This window comes from Mustelus asterias, unplaced genomic scaffold (assembly GCF_964213995.1).
Source record: "Mustelus asterias unplaced genomic scaffold, sMusAst1.hap1.1 HAP1_SCAFFOLD_42, whole genome shotgun sequence".
Classification (NCBI taxonomy): domain Eukaryota; kingdom Metazoa; phylum Chordata; class Chondrichthyes; order Carcharhiniformes; family Triakidae; genus Mustelus; species Mustelus asterias.
Window position 1 is genome coordinate 957,480 of NW_027590119.1, and position 22,299 is coordinate 979,778.

The 22,299-nt window shown below is 46.0% G+C and overlaps 2 protein-coding genes across 2 annotated transcripts in view; one reads left to right on the forward strand and one right to left on the reverse strand.

Moving 5' to 3' along the window:
- The window catches only part of LOC144482709 (uncharacterized), a 51,960-nt gene extending 32,431 nt beyond the window's left edge, over positions 1-19,529 (forward strand). Inside the window, exon 5 of the mRNA XM_078201551.1 lies at positions 19,002-19,529. Within this exon, the coding sequence (XP_078057677.1) occupies positions 19,002-19,529 (528 nt within the window). The remainder of the gene's footprint in view (positions 1-19,001) is intronic.
- LOC144482786 (uncharacterized) lies at positions 6,555-10,119 on the reverse strand. Its single transcript, XM_078201648.1, has 2 exons — positions 10,082-10,119; positions 6,555-8,772 (listed from the first exon to the last, which is right to left on the reverse strand). The coding sequence occupies exon 2, from the start codon at positions 8,390-8,392 to the stop codon at positions 7,550-7,552; it is 843 nt and encodes a 280-aa protein (XP_078057774.1). The 5' UTR covers positions 8,393-8,772; positions 10,082-10,119; the 3' UTR covers positions 6,555-7,549.
- Positions 19,530-22,299: the final 2,770 nt, after the last annotated feature.

Sequence of the window (22,299 nt, forward strand, 5' to 3'; positions counted from 1 at the left end):
AACTCCTTTGTCTTCAAAACTTCAAGGAACACAGACCTTGACAATTTACTCCCTCGTGATAGGACAACCCTCCTATCCCAGGAATTAGCCTGGTGAATTTCCTTTGGACTATGTCCAATATTAATATATCCTTGTTTAGATAAGGGGATCAAAACTGTATGCACTATTCCAGGTGAGGCATCACCAACACACTGTACAGTTGCAACAAAACCTCCCTGTTTTTAAACTCCAACCCCTTTGCAATAAAAGCCAAAATGCCATTTTCCTTCTTAACTCGTGTGGGACCTGCCTGCTCGCTTTTTGTGATTCATAGAGAGAAACAGACTGAATGTGACCTAGAAATCATAGAAACCCTACAGTGCAGAAGGAGGCCATTTGGCCCATCGAGTCTGCACCGACCACAATCCCACCCAGGCCCTACCCCCACATATTTACCTGCTAATCCCTCTAACCTACGCATCCCAGGACTGTGAGGCAATTTTTAACCTGGCCAATCAACCTAACCCACACATCTTTGGACTGTGGGAGGAAACCGGAGCACCCGGAGGAAACCCACGCAGACACGAGGAGAATGTGCAAACTCCACACAGACAGTGACCCGAGCCGGGAATCGAACCCGGGACCCTGGAGCTGTGAAGCAGCAGTGCTAACCACTGTGCTACCGTGTCGCCCGTCTGTGCTACCGTGCCGCCCGATTCATGCACAAGAACACCAAGGTCCCTCTGTACTTCACTCACCGGCAGCCTCTCCCCATTTAGATAATCTTCCTGTTGATTCCTCCTACTGAAATACATGACCTCACACTTCCCCACTTTAAACTCCATTTGCCAGGTTTTGAAGACAGGGGTGACTTTATTGCATCTTCCCCAACGCTCGACTCATCTTTCCCAGGCCCGATTCCTGTAGCCCTACATTTTTACCCCACTAATCCACATCTATTGGGACACAAAGGGGCAATTTAGCATGGTCATTCAATCTAACCCGCACATCTTTGGACTGTGGGAAGAACCTGGAGAACTCAGAAATCCACACAGACATGGAGAGAATGCGCATACGCCACACAGACTGTCACCCAAGGCCGGGATTGAACCCGGGTCCCTGGCACTGTGAAGCAGCAGTGCTAACCACTGTGCTGCTGTGGCGCCCTTTTTAAATAAACTACAAGCACAGATTTCTCTCGATCTACCCTCCTTCTTACAACCTCAAACAATTCAAGCAAATTTGTCAAACATGATTTATCTTTCATAGAACCATGTTGACGAGGTTTGATTATATTCAGCTTTCCTAAATGATTGGCTATTTGCTCTTTGATTATTGACTCCAGCGTCTTGCCAATAATAGATGTTAAATTAACTGGCCTATAGTTCCCTGCCTTCTGCCTTTCTCCTTTTTTGACCAAGGTAGTCACATTGGCTGATTGCCAATCTTCCGATACTTTCCCGGAATCTAGCAAGTTACGAAAAATTTCAACAGAATTCTCCACTATCCCTTCAGCAACCTCCATTAAAAAGCTAGCGTGCAGTTCATTGGGTCCTGGTGACTTGTCCATCCTTAGCCACTGAAGGGAAAGGAAGTGAGTCCAGTCGGTACATTCCACACATTGTTAGTCCAGTCAGATAGACATATATCTGTCTGGCAGCCTGCATGGAGATTTCCAGCTCTCTGTGTCCAGGACAGGAAGCAGTGAGCATGGATCTGTCAATCTGCCTCAATCAGCACCTTCAGGAGAATTGGGAGGGTGAATATTAGATACAGCAGAGTGAGAATGGAGGGAGAGTGTGTGGGATGGAGATTTACAGCTTTTGGGGAATGAGAGAGAAAAGAATGTTTCATAGAAACTAGAATTGTCTGTTCTGAATTTCTATCCTGTACTGACACTGATGACTTTTGTAAATTCCTTTTACAGAATATCAGAAGGTGAGAACTTACAGACAGAAATCTCAAACCAAATGTCACATCAACATCTGACAGGATCGCTCAATTCATCGGGACCTGAATATCACTGACCTTTGAATCTAGAAGGGGAAATGTTTCTCTGTTCTGTCTGCTTCTGAAGATTTTAAGCATCTGTGTGACTGGAAAATCCGCAAGACACACACACACACACCTGAGTCAGAGTGCTCCAGTGCACAGTGGAAAGAGCTTTAACCAGTTACACAGCTTGAAAATACATCGCAGCATTCACAGCGGGGAGAGATTGTACCCGTGTTCTGTGTGAGATTTAACTGATTGTTTAAACTACAGAGTCACAAGGACACCCGCACCATGGAGAAACCGTGGAAATGTGGGGACTATGGGAAGGGATACATGTGCCCATCTCGGCTGGAAATCCATCGACGCAGTCACACTGGGGAGAGGCCCTTCAGCTGCTGTGTGTGTGGAAAGGGATTCACTCAGTCATCCGAACTGCGGACACACCAACTAATTCACACTGGGGAGAGGCCCTTCACCTACTCTGTGTGTGGGAAGAGATTCAGTCAGTTATCCAACCAGCAGAGACACCAGCGAGTTCACACTGGGGAGAGGCGGTTCACCTGCTCTCAGTGTGGGAAGAGATTCACTCGTTCAACCACCCTGCAGAAACACCAGCGAGTTCACAATGGAGAGAGGCCGTTCACCTGCTCTCAGCGTGGGAAGGGATTCACAAACTCTTCCAGGCTGCAGAAACACCAGCGAGTTCACACTGGGGAGAGGCCGTTCACCTGCTCTCAGTGTGGGGAGGGATTCAGAGTCTCATCCCACCTGCTGAGACACCAACAAACTCACGAGTGATTCCAGGGGTTGGATTCTGCTGTTATTGTTTCTGCTCTCAATTACATCCAGGACTGCATTTTGTTCATTCTCACAGTTGGTCAATGGGGAGGGTCAGAGGGTTTCTTTCTGCTGGACTGGCAGGTCTCACGACTTTGCCTCCAGTGGCTGGTGCTCGGAGGTTAAGAGATATTTAGTCAGCATTTCTGTTTGAAACCCCCCAAATGTTCATCCAATTTCCTTTGTAATTGTTTATTGTCTCCACTTCCTCCACCCTCGTAGGCAGCGAGTTCCAGGTCATTACCATTCGCTGCATCAGAATATTCTTCCTCACATCCCCCCTTCCTCTCTGACCCAAAACCATAAATCTGTGTCCCCCTCATCCTTGTCCCTTCAGCTAATGGGAACAGCTTTTCTTTGTCCACCTTATCTAAACCTGTCAGAATCTTGTCCACCTCCATCAAATCTCCCCTCAACCTCCTTTGCTCCAAGGGAAACAACCCCAGCCTGACATCGACAATAAAGAACAAACTCACAGAATATGTTAATACCTGAAATTAAATGGGAATGTTTAATTTCTGTTTTAAAGATATTGTGAATATACTTTCCTGGACAATAAAGAAATAACTCACCTTGGCTGTGGATGAATGGAATATATCAATCTGGTATCCACCTACAGTTAGTGAAAGTCTGGAATGTGTAGCTGGAAATCCCTCCCTAACAGCACTGTGGGTGTACTTACACCTCAGGCATTGCAGCAGTTCAGGAAGGCAGTGTTGGGGTTGACCATGGCCGAGGCAGCTACAGACAGCCACATATTCTGTTATAATTGAAGGACTGCAGATTGAATGTGAGGCATTCTGGGACTGGACTATCTTGACCACATTCGTGTGACTGTTCAGTTTCTGCAATCACGGACCATTAAAGCTGCTTAGCAGGGCCCCGACAGAGGACCTGGTGAGAATATTTACTCAGAATGAATTAGAATTAAACTTATTCCAGGATCGGCTGGTGTTCAGCGGCTGAGATACTTGAATCTGTAAAAAGGGGGTCTGACCAATCAACGAACGATGATAGGTAGTTGGTTCAAAGCGTTCCCAGGCATTATTTGAATTATTTTATCATACATTTATGACCTGATAGTCGGTGAAGTGACGGTATACTCCAAGTAGCACTGGATTGAAAAGCGGACCTCTGAGAGTAGATTCTAATGTTTATAATCCTATCCAAGCATGGCCAGTGAAAAATCAGAGCTCGAGTGGGGACCTGATGGGTCTCTTACCTGCCATTTGGAAACTAACAGTAAGAAACTTATCGATACAATGATAAGAGAATAGAGCCAATGTTTTGAGTCTGGATGACACTTCAGAAGAGCTCTTATGAAGGGTCACCCAGACTGGAAACATTGGCTCTATTCTCTCTCCACAGAAGCTGTCGGATCTGCTGAGACTTTCCAGCATTTTCTATTTTTGTTTCAGATTCCAGAATCCGCAGTATTTTACTGTTATGATAAAATGATTAGTTCTGATTGGAATCCCCACGACCCTCCCGCAAAACAGAGGGAGTGGTGGCAAAGGGAGAAAAAGGATAAGGATGATAAAGGCTGGGTTCTGATTCTCATGTAGAACTAACAAAACGAGTGAATCAGTTTATAAAGAACAGAAGTGACCCATCCCAAACAAAAACTGATCAAATTAAAATTATTCGGTTGAGGAAGAAAACAAAAAGAATAATCGATGAAGTTTAAAATTAAGTTTGTTTTGTTGTTCGAGAAGATTTTAAAAATTATGTAAAGTGACGTAATTGTGTGCCATGTTTTTTCTGCTCACTCCCCACCCCTTTAGGTTCTGTAGAAAAGTTAACCCTTTCAGCAGACAGTTCATTTATTTTTAAATCGCCCAGAAACTTATGTCTATTTTGCTTTATAATTGAGGATTCATGGGAACCAGTTAAATGTGGAAATTTTAAGCATAGCCACCAAGACCATATTCACTTGCGGTGTGACCCCGAGTCAGGAACAGTTTCAGAATCAGCAACCATTACTGAGAACATGGCAGAGGGTCATGCTGCTGTGGATGTTCACCAGGAAATGGTTCCAGCTTTGCCAGTTGACTCTGCTGTGGGAGTGGAAGAGGAATGTTCATGTACAGATTCTCAAACTACCTCTTCACCTCCCATTCCAGAAACACCATTACAAGATTTACCAGTGGTATTGTACAGGTTGCAATGCAACCACAAAGCTCCTGACAGACTTCCGTATTGTTAAAGACATTACTTTGTTGTATTTCTGTCCTGATGGGGGATTGAAATTTAAGGGGAGGAGAAGTGTTACAGAGTGTTCTTCTCAACCTTTCTCCCTTCTGAGCACATGCGGGCTTTGGGCGGGGTTTCAGTCTGCAAGTCCAGGCTGGTTCCAATGCTCCTGTTTCCTTTTGTTTGCCAATGATTTTTAAACGTTGTTATTTATTTATATAAAGAACATTCTGCTTTTAACAATGCATTTGACTCCCTTATCTGTGGACTGAAGTTCCCACAATTGTAAAGCAGGAGATTAGTTAAATGGACAGCCTGAATTGAGAGACAATTAAAGAATAAATGATTCATTAATACAGATGTTAGAAAGGCTGGAAATGTAAATTTGAACACAAAAGTTTATAACTTTCAGAATTATAAACATTAAGAATGGTAAAAATGTTGTGGGGATTATAAGACGTTCCCTTCTGAGGACAACAGAATAGAAAAAAACAGACAAGACTTGTTAGCGTGGCACGGTGCCACAGTGGTTAGCACTGCTGCCTCACAGTGCCAGGGACCTGGGTTCGATTCCTGGCTTGGGTGACTATGCGGAGTCTGCACGTTCTCTCCGTGTCTGCGTGGGTTTCCTCCGGGTGCTCCAGTTTGTTCCCACAGTCCAAAAGACGTGTGGGTTAGGTGGATTGGCCATGTTGAATTCTCAATCAGTGTATCCGATCAGACGCCAGAGTGTGGCAACTAAGGGATTTTCACAGTAACTTCATTGCAGTGTTAATGTCAGCCTACTTGTGACAGTAATAAATAAACTTTAATACTTTGTTAACCTTGACTGGAGGGAATGAATCGGCTCCTGTTCAAGATGTCTCAACATTGAATGACTGATGTTAACCAATTATTGGTCGACACTCAGGCTACCCCAAGCTAAGAGATATCGTTTGAGAGAAAGAATTGTCTTAAAATTCAGACAATGTGCAACTAGCTAAAAACCAAACCAGTTTCATTATTGACAAGTTATCGACCAATTGGCTAATTCCCAACAATTGGCTGAGCTGGGCTTTCTACATTCTGAAAGTATAAAAAAGGGGATTCAAGAAACCAATTTGGCAAAAGTTTTCAAAAATTCAAGGTTTTTTTAAAGTTTATTTATTAGTGTCACACATTCACACTGCAATGAAGTTACTCTGAAAATCCCCCAGTCGCCACTCTGGCGCCTGTTCGGGTAAACTCAGGGAGAAGTTAGCATGCTCAATGTACCTAACCAGCAAGTCCTTCGGTCTGTGGGAGAAAACCCACACAGACAGGGGGGGAATTTGCAGACTCTGTACAGACAGTGACCCAAGGCGGAACTCAAACCCGGGTCTCTGGCGCTGTGAGGCAGCAGTGCGAACCACTGTGTCCTACAGAGAGGTGTTGGGAGCTGTTGATTTTACAAGTTATCCATGTTCTCAGAGCCACCACTTCATGTCCTGGTCTGAGAGGGATGGAGAGAAGTTAAAGTTAAGCTTTCTCCTTTACTGTTGATCGATACTTTGCTTTTTTATCTTTCTGACTTGTTACATTTTTAATGGTGAATAAACTTTCTGAATTCACCATTTAAAGTGTTCTTTCTTGCCATATGGTTAAGTCACTGGAACCTGGGTGAGTTATGATTAGGGAGGTTGTTGTAAACAAGTGAACCCCATAAATCTTAGTTCAAACAAATCAAAATTCTTACATATGGAATGCAATCCTTTATTCTGAGAGAAATTGAACATTGAAGTAAAGATGTTCTGCTTCAGTTATACAGGGCGTTGCTGAAACTGCATCTTGAATAGTGGCTGCAGTTTTTGTCTCCTATTAAACAAAGGATTGGAGAATCCCTACAGTACAGACAGAGGCCGTTCTGTCCATCGAGTCTGTACCAAACACCATCCCATCCAGGCCCTATTCCCATAACCACATGCATTTACTCCAGCCAGTCCGCCTGACACTAAAGGTCAATTTAGCATAGCCAATCAACCTAACCCACACATCTTTGGACGGTGGGAGGAAACCGGAGCACCCGGGTGAAACCCACGCAGAGAATGTGCAAACTCCACACAGACAGTGACCCGGGCTGGAATTGAACCTGGGTCCCTGGTGTTATGATGCAGCAGTGCTAACCACTGTGCTGCCGTGCTGTCCCATTTCATAAATACCATGGAAGCAGTTCAGAGGAGGTTTACTAGATTGATTCCCAATCCAGTAGTGTGAAATATTAACACTGTTTCTCTCTCCATAAATGTTGCCAGACCTAATGCATTTTTCCAGTCCTTTCTGTATTTATTTCAGATCTACCTGTGGTGGTAGGAAAAATATTATTTATTATCCAGGATAAATAAATGTCCTTCATCAGCTTTTGTGGATCATTTCAGTGGAAATGTGCTCTCCCAGGCTCAAAAAAGCAAAGTCGTGAGACCGGCCAGTCCAGCAGAAAGAAACCCTCCGACCCTCCCACTTCACCAACTGTCAGAATGAACATGGTTCAGTCCTGGATGTGATTAATAGCAGCATCCAACCCCTGTCATCATTTGTGAACTCGCTGGTGTCTCCGCAGGCTGGATGACTGAGTGAATCCCTTCCCACACAAACAGCAGGTGAACGGTCTCTCCCCAGTGTGAACTCGCTGGTGCTCCCGCAGGCTGGACGATGTTCTAAATTTCTTTGTGCAGTGAGAGCAACTGAACGGTCTCTCCTCAGTGTGAGTGCGCTGGTGGATAACCAGATCCCGAGAACTTTTGAAACCACTGCCACAGTCAGAGCATTTAAAGGGTCTCTCCTGGGTGTGAGTGAGATTGTGACTCAGCAGGCTGGATGAATGAGTGAATCCCTTCCCACACACAGAGCAGGTGAACGGTCTCTCCCTGGTGTGAATTCGCTGGTGCTCCCGCAGGTGGGATGATGTTCTAAATGTCTTTGCGCAGTGAGAGCAGCTGAACGGTCTCTCCCCAGTGTGAATGCGCTGGTGGATCATCAGTTCCCGAGAGCTTTTGAAACCATTTCCACAGTCAGAGCATTTAAAGGGTCTCTCATTGGTGTGAGTGACTTTGTGTTTTGACAGATTGGATAACTGCATAAATCCTTTCCCACACACCAAGCAGATGAATGGTCTCTCTCCAGTGTGAACACGCTGGTGTCTCTGCAGATCGGGTAAATGAGCGAATCCGTTCCCACACTCAAAGCAGATGAATGCTCTTTCTCCAGTGTGAACCAGCCGATGTCGCTGCAGATGATATAACCGAGTGAATCCCTTCCCACACACACAACAGGTGTACGGCTTCTCTCCAGTGTGAATACGTCGATGAATTTGCAGCTCAGAGGGGGTTTTGCAACCCTTCCCACAGTCCCCACATTTCCACAGTTTCTCCATGTTGCAGGTGTCCTTGTGTTGCTCCAGGTTTGACCATCAGTTGAAGTCTCACTCAGAACAAGATTATAGTGCCCTGCTGTGATGGTGCAATATTATTTCAGGCTGTGTAACTGGGAGGCTCTTTCCACAGTCACTGCACGGGAAAATCTCAGTTGATTGTGTGTGTGTGTGTGTGTGTGTGTGTGTGTGTGTGTGTCAGTCCTGTTCCAGTCACACTGATGTTTAAAGACTGCTGAAGCCGATAGAACAGAGAAACATTTCTCCTTCTGGATTCAAAGACCGAAGATATTCAGGTCCCGATGAATTGAGTGACTCTGTCAGATGTTGATGTGATGTTTGGTTTGAGATTTCCGTCTGTAAAATCCTCAACTTCTGATGTCCTGTAAAAGGAGTTTACAAAGGTTATCACTGTCAGTACAGGATAGAAATTCAGAACAGACAATTCTAGTTTCTATGGAACATTATTTCCTCTCTCATTCCCTAAGAGCTGTAAATCTCCATCCCACACACTCTCCCTCCATTCTTACTCTGCTGTATCTAATATTCACCCTCTGATTGAGGCTGATTGATAGATCCATGCTCACTGCTTCCTGTCCTGGACACAGAGAGCTGGAAACCTCCATGCAGGCTGCCAGACAGATATATGTCTATCTGACTGGACTAACTATGTGTGGAACATACCAACTGGATTCACTTCCTTTCCCTTCAGTTGCTGCAAGTCCCCAATATCCCCCAGAATGAGAAAAGAAATGGAAAGGGGGAGAAAATAAAGTGTTTTACTCACAGATGTTGGCCTTTTTTAAGGTCAAACCAAATAAACAAACTCAAGTTAAATCAGGACAAAGTAAAAGGGGCAGCTCCCCAAAAGGAGGGGGAGCAGCCCGAACAAAAATCAAAGTACAAAGGAAACTTAAAAACATCAAATCATAATGTGATTATCAGGGTCAATAATGCACCCCAACCCCTGCAGTGCCCAGCGGGGGCGGAAGGCGTCAAGCGCACCCATGGACATCGCATGTTCCCTCTCCAGGGACACCTGGCCGCGAACGTAGCCACAGTAGAGGGGCAGACAGTCAGGGTGGATGGCCCCCTCGATCGCCTGCTGCCTGGACCGATAAATGGCACGCTTTGCCAGGCCCAGGAGCAGGTTCACAAGGAGGTCGCCATCCCGACCCTCTCTGTGTGGGTTTCCTCCGGGTGCTCCAGTTTCCTCCCACAGTCCAAAGATGTGCGGGTTAGGTTGATTGGCTATGCTAAAAAAATTGCCCCTTAGTGTCCTGGAATGCGTAGATTAGAGGGATTAGCGGGTAAAATATGTAGGGATATGGGGTAGGGCCTGGGTGGGATTGTGGTCGGTGCAGACTCGATGGGCTGAATGGCCTCTTTCTGTGCTGTAGGGTTTCTATGGTTCTATTGTCCCTCTGAAGATAGAGGTTCTGAACCAGCCCCTGAAACCACGCCCATTGTGACCCGCCACCGACAGCAGCGCATGCGCTCTCCTTCCCCGCTGAAACAAGATGGCGGCCGATAACCGGGGCCTGTTCCCGGGATAAAAGCCTTGGAGCTGTAAACCCAAGACCTGCAGGGTCTTATTCGGGCCGTGCGGCCTACAGCGGGTGTTTGTGAAGCCATAGCTCCCTCCCTGCCCCGACTCCCGGCTCCATTTCTCCTGCAGCGCCACCGACTCACCCGTTACAAAAAGCCGCTCCCGCACTCACAGGTCTCCGGGCAAAGTGACACTGCGCACGCTCCAGATATAGCACTGCGCCTGCGCAATAGGCTCCTGTGGAATGAATAGGACACTTTCACACCCGCAGGGCCACCTGGGAATTAACGGCGTAATTGTCAAAGACAATAATAGAAAATTATCTTGTGCAATTAAGATCAATTAATTTTTAAAAATGCATTCCTCGAAATTTGTGCGCTGCCATTCTCTATTTATAAAATTGATTTAAACCAGTGCTCTCCTGTGGGAATACCTCGAGTTTTTAAAACTTTTCCCACTGGTTTCCTCCCCTCTGCTCTCCCGAAGGTGCTCATACTGGTTGGGTAAATCCCACAGAGACAGGTTTCTTTCACTTTCTTTCTCCTGATGCTGAATATTCTGTTTTATGGAACGATACATCACAGATGGAAACCATTTGGCACATCCTGCCCAGTCGGGCAGTCTTTAAGATCTGTCCAATTAATCCCACAGCCCTGCTGGCAGAGTGAGAACGATATCTATATGTACTGCAGCAATGCAGGAGGTGAATGGAAAATGTTTTCCAGTTGCATACCTCTCAGACACACTCATCCCTGGAAAGATAAATTGGCCTGTGTACTAAGGACAAAGAAAATTACAGCACAGGAACAGGCCCTTCGGCCCTCCAAGCTTGCACCGACCATACTGCCTGACTTAACTAAAACCCACGACCCTTCCAGGGACCATATCCCTCTATTCCCATCTGATTCATGTACTTGTCAAGACGCCCCTTAAAAGTCAATACCGTATCTGCTTCCACTACCTCCCCCGGCAATGAATTCCAGGTACCCACCACTCTCTGTGTAAAAAATCTGCCTCGTACATCTCTTTTAAACTTTACCCCTCGCACCTTAAACCTATTCCCCCGAGTAATTGACTCTTCCACCCAGGGAAAAAGCTTCTGACTATCCACTCTGTCCATGCCTCTCATAATCTTGTAGACTTCTATCAGGTGTCCCCTCAACCTCCGTCGCTCAAGTGAGAACAAACCAAGTTTCTCCAACCTCTCCTCATAGCTAATGCCCTCCATACCAGGCAACATCCTGGTAAATCTTTTCTGGACCCTCTCGAAAGCCTCCACATCCTTCTGGTCGTGTGGCAACCAGAATTGAACACAATATTCCAAGTGCGGCCTAACTAAAGGTTCTATAAAGCTGCAACATGACTTGCCAATTTTTAAACTCAATGCCCCAGCCGATGAAGGCAAGCATGCCGTATGTCTTCTTGATGACCTTCTCCACCTGCATTGCCACTTTCAGTGATCTGTGCACCTATACACCCCGATCCCTTTGCCTATCAATATTGTTAAGGGTTCTGCCATTTACTGTATATTTCCTATCTGTATTCGACCTTCCAGAATGCATTACGTCACGTGTCCGGATTAAACTCCATCTGCCATCTCTCCACCCAAGTCTCCAACCGATCTATATCCTGCTGTATCCTCTGATAGTCCTCATCGCTATCCGCAAATCCACCAACCTCTGTGTCGTCCGCAAATTTACTAATCAATCCAGTTACATTTTCCTCCAAATCATTTATATATATTCTATATATCCTGTGTGAATTCGCTGTTGTGTCCAAAGACTGGATGGCCTAGCAAACTCCTTCCCACACAAGGAGCAGGTGAACGATCTCTCCCCAGTGTGAACTCGCTGATGTGCACTGAGGTTGGATGAACATGAGAACCCCTTTCCACAGGTGGAGCAGCTGAACGGCCTCTCCTCAGTGTGAATTTGCTGGTGTAACAGCAGGTGGGATGAGATAGTGAATCCTTTCCCACACACAGAACAGATGAATGGCCTCTCTCCAGTGTGACTGTGTCTATGGTTTTGCAGCAAGTACGGATAATTGCATCCTTTATCACAATCATCACATTTCCATGGTTTCTCCATTTTCCCAACCCCAATGAGACCATGTCAATGGGTTTCCAACCGGGTGGATAATTGAATCCTTTACCACAATCCTCACATTTCCACGGTTTGTCCATGGTGCTGGTGTCCTTCTGTCTCTCATACAGACCATGGTGTGATGTTTTTCAGACTATGTAACTGGTTAAAGCTCTATCCACAGTCAGTTCACTGGAGCACTCTCACTTGGGTGTGTGTGTGTGTTTTTCAGTTCTTTTTCTGTCACATTGAATTTTGAAATTTTCTTCCACTGACAAAACAGGGAATGATTTCTCCCTCCACTGTCAAAAGCAATCATATTCAGGTCATGATGAATCGAATGGCTCTGTCAGACTTTGATGTGAAGTTTAGTTTGAGTTTCCTGTCTGTGAATCCTCCTCTTCTAGTTCCCTGCAAAAAGAGTTTTAAAAAACTGCTTCAGAACAGACAATTTCAGTTTCCACGAAACATTTCTCCATCTTATTTATCTTGAGCTGTAATCCCCATCCCACACACTCTCTCTTGTCCCTGAGCTGAAATCAAACTCATTGCCCCATCTCCACTCTGAGCTCAGCTCCCTCTCCCTCCAGCTGGATTCAGTCCTGCAGGCCATGTGCAGATTGAGAGTACAATCAAGGAGTCAATTATTTTCCTTCCAAGTCAGGGGACGTGCAGCCCCACTGACTCTGTTGTTACCACAATGGGCACATGTGCTCTGCTCACCAATGAAACACCACAGTGACCAGTAACATGGGCCTGTTCCTTGGAAAAGCTCCATTTTATTTGTGCCACAACAGCAGGGGAATGACCTCCTGCACAGGCACAAAGGTATCATCAGTCACAGAAAATAATTGCAGCTGGTGTCTCAAACCTCATTTTACCATTTGGTCCCAGACATTCTCAATTCAATTTTGAAATGCAAACTGAAATCTGGCAAAGTGGGGTAAATTAAACACATTTTAATGGTCATTTTCAGAATGACTATTCCCAAGAATTAATTCCTAAGTCAGTAAATTAAAATTCTCATCAGCAATATAGGCAGCACAGTTGTTAGCACTGCTGCCTCACAGCTCCAGGGACCTGGGTTCGATTCCCAACTTGGGTCACTGTCCGTGTGGAGTCTGCCTGTTCTCCCCATGCCTGTCTGGGTTTTCTCCAGATGCTCCGGTTTCCTCCCATCGTCCAAAGATATGCCAGTTAGGTGCATTGGCTATGCTAAATTGCCCCTTAGTGTCCTGGGATGAGGAGGTTCGAGGGATTCGCAGGTTACATATGTGGGGTTATGGGAATAGGGCTTAGGTGGGATTGTTGTCAGTGCAGACTCGATGGGCCGAATAACCTCCTTCAGCACTGTAGGGATTCTATTAAATACATTGGGAGAATTGCTATTTCAATGGGCATTTTCACAAATGCTGTAAAATGATTTTTCAAAACAAATTAATATTTTCTTCAACGGATCATTAATAAATAAAAAGTATTTAATAAAACAACCACCCAGTGTGGGGTTCAGGATTCTAACTCGGGGTTTCTGAGCTCCAGGAACCACGAACTGAACCAGCCGGAAATTGTCTCCACAAAACTTCCCCAACTCCCTCCCGGGAAAAAGCTGCAAACCCGGGAGCTGCAGCTTTTTACTGGGGGTGTTGGGGCCTCCAGCGGGTGTTTGTGAATCCTCCCCGCCCACCTCCCAGGGTTTCCTTCCTTCCCAGAGATCAGAGTCCTCATTGATTTGAGGCCAAAGTGTAACCTCTTATTTATTGTCCCCCTCCCCCATCCTCTGATGTGAACCATCCTCCAGTGGCTGAGCCAGGATGGGGCCGTTAACCTGGGCCTGTTCCCGGGAGGGAGGGAGGGAGAAGCCCCGCAGCTGCAAACCAGGGAGCTGACAATGATTCTGAAGGGTTTGCGGATCCACAAAGTGTTTCCAAATCCTCCCAGCCACCGCCTAACGCTGACTCCGCTTCTCCGGGACAAACAAGCGCCAAGGACAGCAATGACACTGCGCATGCTCCACATCACAATGCCCGGGGACTGATTGACGGCAGCTCCGGACCAATAGGAAGAGGGGGCGGGGCTGGGGGACCGAGCGGGAGCGGCTGGTCCTCCAACCAATCGGAGTGAATGAGCGGCGGGACCTGAAGCATGCGCAGTGCGGGTAATGGCGACGGACGGACGGTTTTAGTTTGGAAGCGAGATCAATACGGCGTGCGGGGAATTATAAATGTGGCGGGTGGGTGGAGAGACTTTGTAAACATGTTGTTCAAACCCAAACTGTTGAAATGAACTTCCCGGTTCCCCCCCTTTGTACCCAATGGAGCGGCAGCTTGTAGTGTTAGACCCGGGCTGACTGCCGCCATTGAGGCTGCATGTGGGAGGCCGGCAGGGATTGTGATCGGAGAGTGAAGCCCTGATGTCACAATGGAGTGGGTGAGAGTGTGACATCACAATGGAATGGGTGAGAGTGTGACTTCACAATGGAATGGGTGAGAGTGTGACATAACAATGGAATGGGTGAGGGTGTGATGTCACAATGGAATGGGTGAGGGTGTGACGTCACAATGGAATGGGTGAGAGTGTGACGTCACAATGGAATGGGTGAGGTCACAATGGAATGGGTGAGAGTTCCAGATGAGCTGAGACTGGGCTGGAGTCGGGCGATGGCACTGACATGTGGCCCGGTGGCACAGTGGTTAGTGCAGCTGCCTAACAGCGCCAGGGACCCGGGTTCAATTCCAGCCTCGGGTCGCTGTCTGTGCAGAGTTTCCACATTCTCCCCATGTCTGTGTGGGTTTTCTCCGGGTGTTCCGGTTTCCTTCGACAGTCCAAAGATGTGCCGGTTAGATGGATTGGCCATTATAAATTGCCACTTGGTATCAGGGGGAATTAACAGGTAAATATGTGGATAGGGCCTGGATGGGATTGTTGTCGGTGCAGGCTCGATGGGCTGAATGGCCTCCTCCTACACTGTATTTTATTATTCATTATTATAAATTAATAACTATTCTGATTTCCAGCTGTTTCTGAGTTTTAACTGTATCCTCTATTGTGAACACCGAGGCAAAATACTTGTTCAATTCATCTCCCAGCTCCTTATTTTTCATTATCAATTCCTGGACTCACTTTCTATTAGACAGTTAAGAAATGAGGTGGAGCAAGTGACTGAAGTGTCAGTCAGGGAGCACTATTGGGAGCACCAATAGTTTCAAAATAGTTCTGGAAAAAGATAGGACAGGTCCACAGGTCAAGGCCCTAAACTGGAGCAGGGCCACTTTTGTGGACATTAGGCAGGATCTAGCAGATGTCGATTAGGTGAATTTGTTTGAAGGGAAAGGAATGACTGGCAAATGGGAGGTTTTAAAAGTGTGATATCAAGAGTCCAGGGGCAGTATATTCCTGTTAAGATGCAGGGAAAGAATGGTAAATTTAGGGATCTCTGGCAGACAAGGGACATTGAGGCTCTGGTCAGGTAAAAGAAGGAAGCATACATTGGGTTTAGGCAATCGGGGACAAGTGAATCACTCTGACTATAAAAAGTGTAAGAAAATACTGAAGAGGGAAATCAGGAGGACAAAAAGAGGGTCTGATATGGATCTGGCAGGTAAGATTAAAGAAAATTCCAAGAGGTTCTATAGCTATATTACGAGTAAAAGGGTGGCTAGAGAGAGAATAGATCCCCTTAAAAATCAGTATGGCCATCTGTGTGTGGAGCCACAGGAGATGGGTGAGATTTTTAATGAATACTTCTCCTCTGTGTTTACTGCGGAGAGCACCATGGGTGCTAAAGAAATAAGGGAAACAAGTGGTGATGTCTTGGGCACACGCACGTTACTTGGGAGGAGGTATCTGCAGCCTTATAAAAGCAAATTACTGCGGATGCTGGAATCTGAAACCAAGAGAGAAAATGCTGGAAAATCTCAGCAGGTCTGGCAGCATCTGTAAGGAGAGAAAAGAGCTGATGTTTCTTGTCTCGATGACCCTTTGTCAAAGCTCTGAAACATCAGTTCTTTTCTCTCCATACAGATGCTGCCAGACCTGCTGAGAATGGGGAGAGAGTGTGTGGAATGGAGATTTACAGCTTTTGGGGAATGAGAGAGGAAAGAATGTTCCATAGAAATTGTCTGTTCTGAATTTCTATCCTGTACTGACACTGATGACTTTTGGAAACTCATTTTACAGGATATTGAAAGAGGAACCACAGGCCGAAATCTCAAACGTCACGTCTCGATCAGACAGAGTCATATTCCTTGGGACCTCAATATCATTGGACTTTGAATCCAGAAGGAGAAATGATTGTCCAGTCTGTCAATTTGAAAAGATTTGAAATGTCAGTGTGAGTGAAAAAGCATCGACACACTGCCACACTCGAGTGAGAGTGTTCCAATGCACTGACTAAAGAGCTTTAACCAGTTACACAGTCTGAATAAATATCACACCATTCACAGCGGGGAGAGACTGTAATCTTGTTCTGTGTGTGGACGAAGTTTCAACTAATTGTCCACCCAAGAGAGAGGTAAGGACACCTGCACCATGGAGAAACCATGGAAACGTGTGGACTGTAGGAAGAGATACAGATACCCGGTTGTGAACGTGCCCTAGTCATTCCACAGGAGCCTATTGCGCAGGCGCAGTGCTGTATCTGGAGCATGCGCAGTGTCACTTTGCTCGGAGTCCTGTGAATGGGGGAGACGCTTTTTTCAGCGGGTGAGTTGGTGGGGCTGCGGGAGAAATGTAGCCGGGAGTCGGGGTAGGGAGGGAGCTCTGGCTTCACAAACACCCGCTGTCGGCCGCACGGCCCGAATAGACCCTGCAGGTCCAGACATCTCTTCTCTCAGAGGATTTCTCTTCCACAGGGACCAGTGGAAGCTGAGGATCATTGAATATATTCCAGTTCAACAGATCTTTGACTGACAAGGGTGTCAAGGATTATGGGGAACAGACAAGAAGATGGAGCAAAAGCTAAGATGTGGGGGGATTTCTTCACTCAAGGATGTGGTAAAGCTTTGGAATTCTCAATCCCTGAGGACAGTGAAGCCTCAGTCATCAACTATTTTCAAGAGAGAGATTGATTGGTTTCTAGATATTGAAGATATCAAGGGATATGGGTTTAGTGTGGGGAGAATGATGCTGAGGTAGATGAACGAATTATCTCATTGAATAGTTTAAAAGACTCGATGGGCCAAATGGCCGACTGCAGCTCCTATTTGTTATGGTCCCTGTGTCCAGGACAGGAAGCAGTGAGCCTGGATCTGTCAATCAGCCTCAATCAGCACCTTCAGGAGAATTGGGAGGGTGAATATTAGATACAGCAGAGTGAGAATGGAGGGAGAGTGTGTGGGATGGAGATTTACAGCTTTTGGGGACTGAAATAGGAAAGAATGTTCCATAGAAACTAGAACCATAGAACCATAGAAAATTACAGCTCAGAAACAGGCCTTTTAGCCCTTCTTGTCTGTGCCGAACCATTTTATGCCTAGTCCCACTGATCTGCACTTGGACCATATCCCTCCACACCCCTCTCATCCATGAACGCGTCCAAGTTTTTCTTAAATGTTAAAAGCATTTAACTATTTTATTTGGCAGCTCATTCCACACTCCCACCACTCTCTGCGTGAAGAAGCCCCCCCTAATATTCCCTTTAAACTTTTCTCCTTTCACCCTTAACCCATGCCCTCTGGTTTTTTTCTCCCCGAGCCTCAGCGGAAAAAGCCTGCTTGCATTCACTCTATCTATACCCATCAAAATCTTATACACCTCTATCAAATCTCCCCTCAATCTTCTACGCTCCAGGGAATAAAGTCGCAACCTATTCAATCTCTCTCTGTAACTCAGCTTCTCAAGTCCCAGCAACATCCTTGTGAACCTTCTCTGCACTCTTTCAACCTTATTAACATCCTTCCTGTAACTAGGTGAGCAAAACTGTACACAATACTCCAAATTCGGCCTCACCAATGCCTTATATAACCTTACCATAACGCTCCAACTTTTATACTCAATACTCCGATTTATGAAGGCCAATGTACCAAAGACACTCTTTACGACCCTATCCACCTGTGACATCACTTTTAGGGAATTCTGTACCTGTATTCCCAGATCCCTCTGTTCAACTGCACTCTTCAGAGTCCTACCATTTACCCTGTACGTTCTTCTTTGGTTTGTCCTTCCAAAGTGCAATATCTCACACTTGTCTGCATTAAATTCCATTTGCCATTTTTCAGCCCATTTTTCAAGTTGGTCCAAATCCCTCTGCAAGCTTTGAAAACCTTCCTCACTGTCCACTACACCTCCAATCTTTGTATCATCAGCAAACTTGCTGATCCAATTTACCACATTATCATCCAGATCATTGATATAGATGACAAACAACAATGGACCCAACACCGATCCCTGCGGCACACCACTAGTCACAGGCCTCCACTCAGAGAAGCAATCCTAGAACTGTCTGTTCTGAATTTCTATCCTGTACTGACACTGATGACTTTTGTAAACCCATTTTACAGGATATTGAAAGAGGAATCACAGGCCGAAATCTCAAACGTCACGTCTAGATCTGACAGAGTCATATTCCTTGGGAGCTGAATATCATCGGACTTTGAATCCAGAAGCAGAAATGATTTGAAAAGATTTCAAACATCAGTATGACTGGAAAAGTACCAACACTCTGCCACACTCGAGTGAGAGTCTACCAGTGCACGGACTAAAGAGTTTCAACCAGTTCCACAGCCTGAATAAATATCACATCATTCACAGCGGGGAGAGACTGTACCTGTGTTGTGAGCGTGGACGAGGCTTCAACTGATTGTCCACCCAAGAAAGAGGCAAGGACACCTGCACCATGGAGAAACCATGGGAATGTGGGGACTGTGGGAAGAGATACAGTTACCCATCAGAGCTGGAAGCTCATCGGCGCAGCCACACTGGGGAGAGGCCATTCACCTGCTCGCAGTGTGAGAAGGGATTCATTCAGTCATCCAGCCTGCAGAGACACCAGCAAATTCACACTGGAGAGAGACTGTTCATCTGCTCTCAGTGTGGAAAGGGATTCACTCGGTCATCCGACCTGCAGACACACCAGCGAGTTCACACTGGAGAGAGACCGTTCACCTGCTCTCAGTGTGGGAAGGGATTCACTCAGTTATCCAGCCTGCAGACACACCAGCGAGTTCACACTGGGGAGAAGCCATTCACCTGCTCTCAGTGTGGGGAGGGATTCACTTGTTCATCTAACCTGCAGGTGCACCAGCGAGTTCACACTGGGGAGAGGCCATTCACCTGCTCTCAGTGTGAGAAGGGATTCATTTGTTTATCCCGCCTGCGGAGGCACCAGCGAGTTCACACTGGGGAGAAACCATTCACCTGCTCTCAGTGTGGGAAGGGATTCACTGACTCATCCAGCCTGCGGATACACCAGCGAGTTCACACTGGGGAGAGGCCATTCACCTGCTCTCAGTGTGGGAAGGGATTCAGAGTTTCATCCCAGCTGCTGAGACACCAACAATTTCACGAGTGATTCCAGAGGTTGGATTCTGCTGTTATTGTTTCTGCTCTCAATTACATCCAGGACTGCATTTTGTTCATTCTCACAGTTGGTCAATGGGGAGGGTCGGGGGGTTTCTTTCTGCTGGACTGGCCGGTCTCACGACTTTGCCTCCAGTGGGCTGATTCTCTTTGAGTCTTGTTGCGAATACCTGGTTTCAGATTTCACAAGGATCACAGAGTGACAGGATGTTAGGAGGTTATAGAGGTTTAGAACATGGAAACAGGCCCTTCGGCCCAACTTGTCCATGCTGCTCAGGTTTTACCACTAAGCTAGTCCCAAAAGGGGTGGCACAGTTATTAGCACTGTTCCTTCACAGCTCCAGGGACCTGGGTTCAATTCCCGGCTTGGGTCACTGTCTGTGTGGAGTTTGCACATTCTCCTCGTGTCTGCGTGGGTTTCCTCCGGGTGCTCCGGTTTCCTCCCACAGTCCAAAGATGTGCGGGTTCGGTTGATTGGCCATGCTAAAAATTGCCCTTAGTGTCCTGAGATGCGTAGGTTAGAAGGATTAGTGGGTAAATATGTAGGGATATGGGGGTAGGGCCTGGGTGGGATTGTGGTCGGTGCAGACTCGATGGGCCGAATGGCCTCTTTCTGTACTGTAGGGTTTCTATGTTTCTAGGTTAATTGCCCGTATTTTGCCCCTATCCCTCTGTACCCATCTTACCCATGTAACTGTCTAAATGTTTTTGAAAAGACAGTATTGTACCCGCCTTAACTACTGCCTCTGGCAACTCGTTCCAGAAACTCACCACCATCTGAGTGAAAAACTGCCCCTCTGGACCCTTTTGTATCTCTCCCCTCTCACTTTAAACCTAAAACTAAGAACAAGGAATGTATCGATAAAATGATTAGAGAACAGAGCCAACGTTTCGAGTCTGGATGACACTTCATATGAGCTGTTATGAAGGGTCATCCAGTATCAAAACATTAGCTATATTCTCTCTCCACAGATGCCGTCAGACCCGCTGAGATTTTCCAGCATTTTCTGTTTTTGTTTCAGATTCCAGCATCCGCAGTATTTTACTCTTCTGATAAAATGATTAGTTCTGATTGGAATCCCCACGACCCTCCCGCAAGACAGGGGGAGTGATGGCAAAGGGAGAAAAAGGATAAGGATGATAAAGACTGTGTTCTGATTCTCGGTGCCCATGTAGTTTTAACAAAACGAGTGAACCAGTTTATAAAGAACAGAAGTTACCCATCGCTAACAAAAACTGATCAAATTAAAATAATTAGGTTGAGGAAGAGAACAAAAGAATTAATAGATGAAGTTTAAAATCAACTTTGTTTTGCTGTTAGAGAAGTTTTTTAAAATTATGAAAAGTGATGTAACTGTGTACCAAGTGTTTTCTGTTCACTCCCCGCTTTAGGTCCTGTAGAAAAGTTAACCCTTTCAGCAGACAGTTGATTTCGTCATAGAGTCATAGAGGTTTACAGCATGGAAACAGGCCCTTTGGCCCAACTTGTCCATGCCGCCCCTTTTTTAACCCCTAAGTTAGTCCCAATTGCCCGCGTTTGGCCCATATCCCTCTATACCCATCTTACCCATGTAATGGTCCAAACACTTTTTAAGATTGAACCCACCTCTACTATTATTGCTAGCACAAGGGGACATAGCTTTAAATTGAGGGGTGAGAGTTCTTTACTAGAGAGTAGTAAGGGCGTGGAATGCCCTGCCTGCAGCAGTCGTGGACTCGTCAACATTAAGAGCATTCAAATGGTTATTGGATAAACATATGGATGATATTGGAATAGTGTAGATTAGAGGGGCTTTAGATTGGTTCCACTGGTCGGCACAACATCGAGGGCCAAAGGGCCTGTACTGCGCTGTAATGTTTTATGTTCTATTACCTCTGGCAGCTTTTTCCAGACACTCATCACCCTCTGTTAGAAAGAAATGCCCCTCTGGACCCTTTTGTATCTCTCCCCTCTCTTAAACCTATGCTCTCTAGTTTTAGACTCCCCTACCTTTGGGAAAAGATGTTGACTATGTAGCTGATCTATGCTTCTCATTATTTTATAAACCTCTATAAGGTCATCCCTAAGCCTCCTACACTCCAGGGAAAAATGTCTCAGTCTATCCAGCCTCTCCTTATAACTCAAACCATCAAGTCCTGGTAGCATCCTTGTAAATCATTTCTGCACTCTTTCTAGTTTAATAATATCCTTTCTATAATAGGGTGACCAGAACTGTACACAGTATTCCACATGTGGTCTTCCCAATGTCTTGTACAACTTCAACAAGACATTCCAACTCCTGTATTCAATGTTCTGACCGATGAAACCAAGCATGCCGAATGCCTTCTTCACCACTCTGTCCACCTGTGACTCCACTTTCAAGGAGTTATGAACCTGTACCCCTCGATCTCTTTGTTCTTTAACTCTCCCCAACGCCCAACCATTAACCTGCCCAGGTTCGATCGACCAAAATGCATCACCTCGCATTTATCTAAATTAAACTCCATCTGCCATTCGTCAGCCCATTGGCCCAATTGATCAAGATCCTGTTGCAATCCTAGATAACCTTCTTCACTGTCCACTATGCCACCAATCTTGGTGCCATCTGAAAAGTTACGATCCATGCCTCCTACATTGTCATCCAAATCATTCTTATAAATGTCAAATAACAGTGGACCCAGCAGCGATCCCTGAGGCACCCCGCTGGTCACAGGCCTCTAGTTTGAAAAAAACCTTCGACAACCACCCTCTGTCTTCTGTCATCAAGCCAATTTTGTATCCA

Coding starts and splice junctions, on each gene's coding strand:
- LOC144482786 (XM_078201648.1), bottom strand. CDS start 8,392: ATGGAGAAACTGTGGAAATGTGGGGACTGTGGGAAGGGTTGCAAAACC.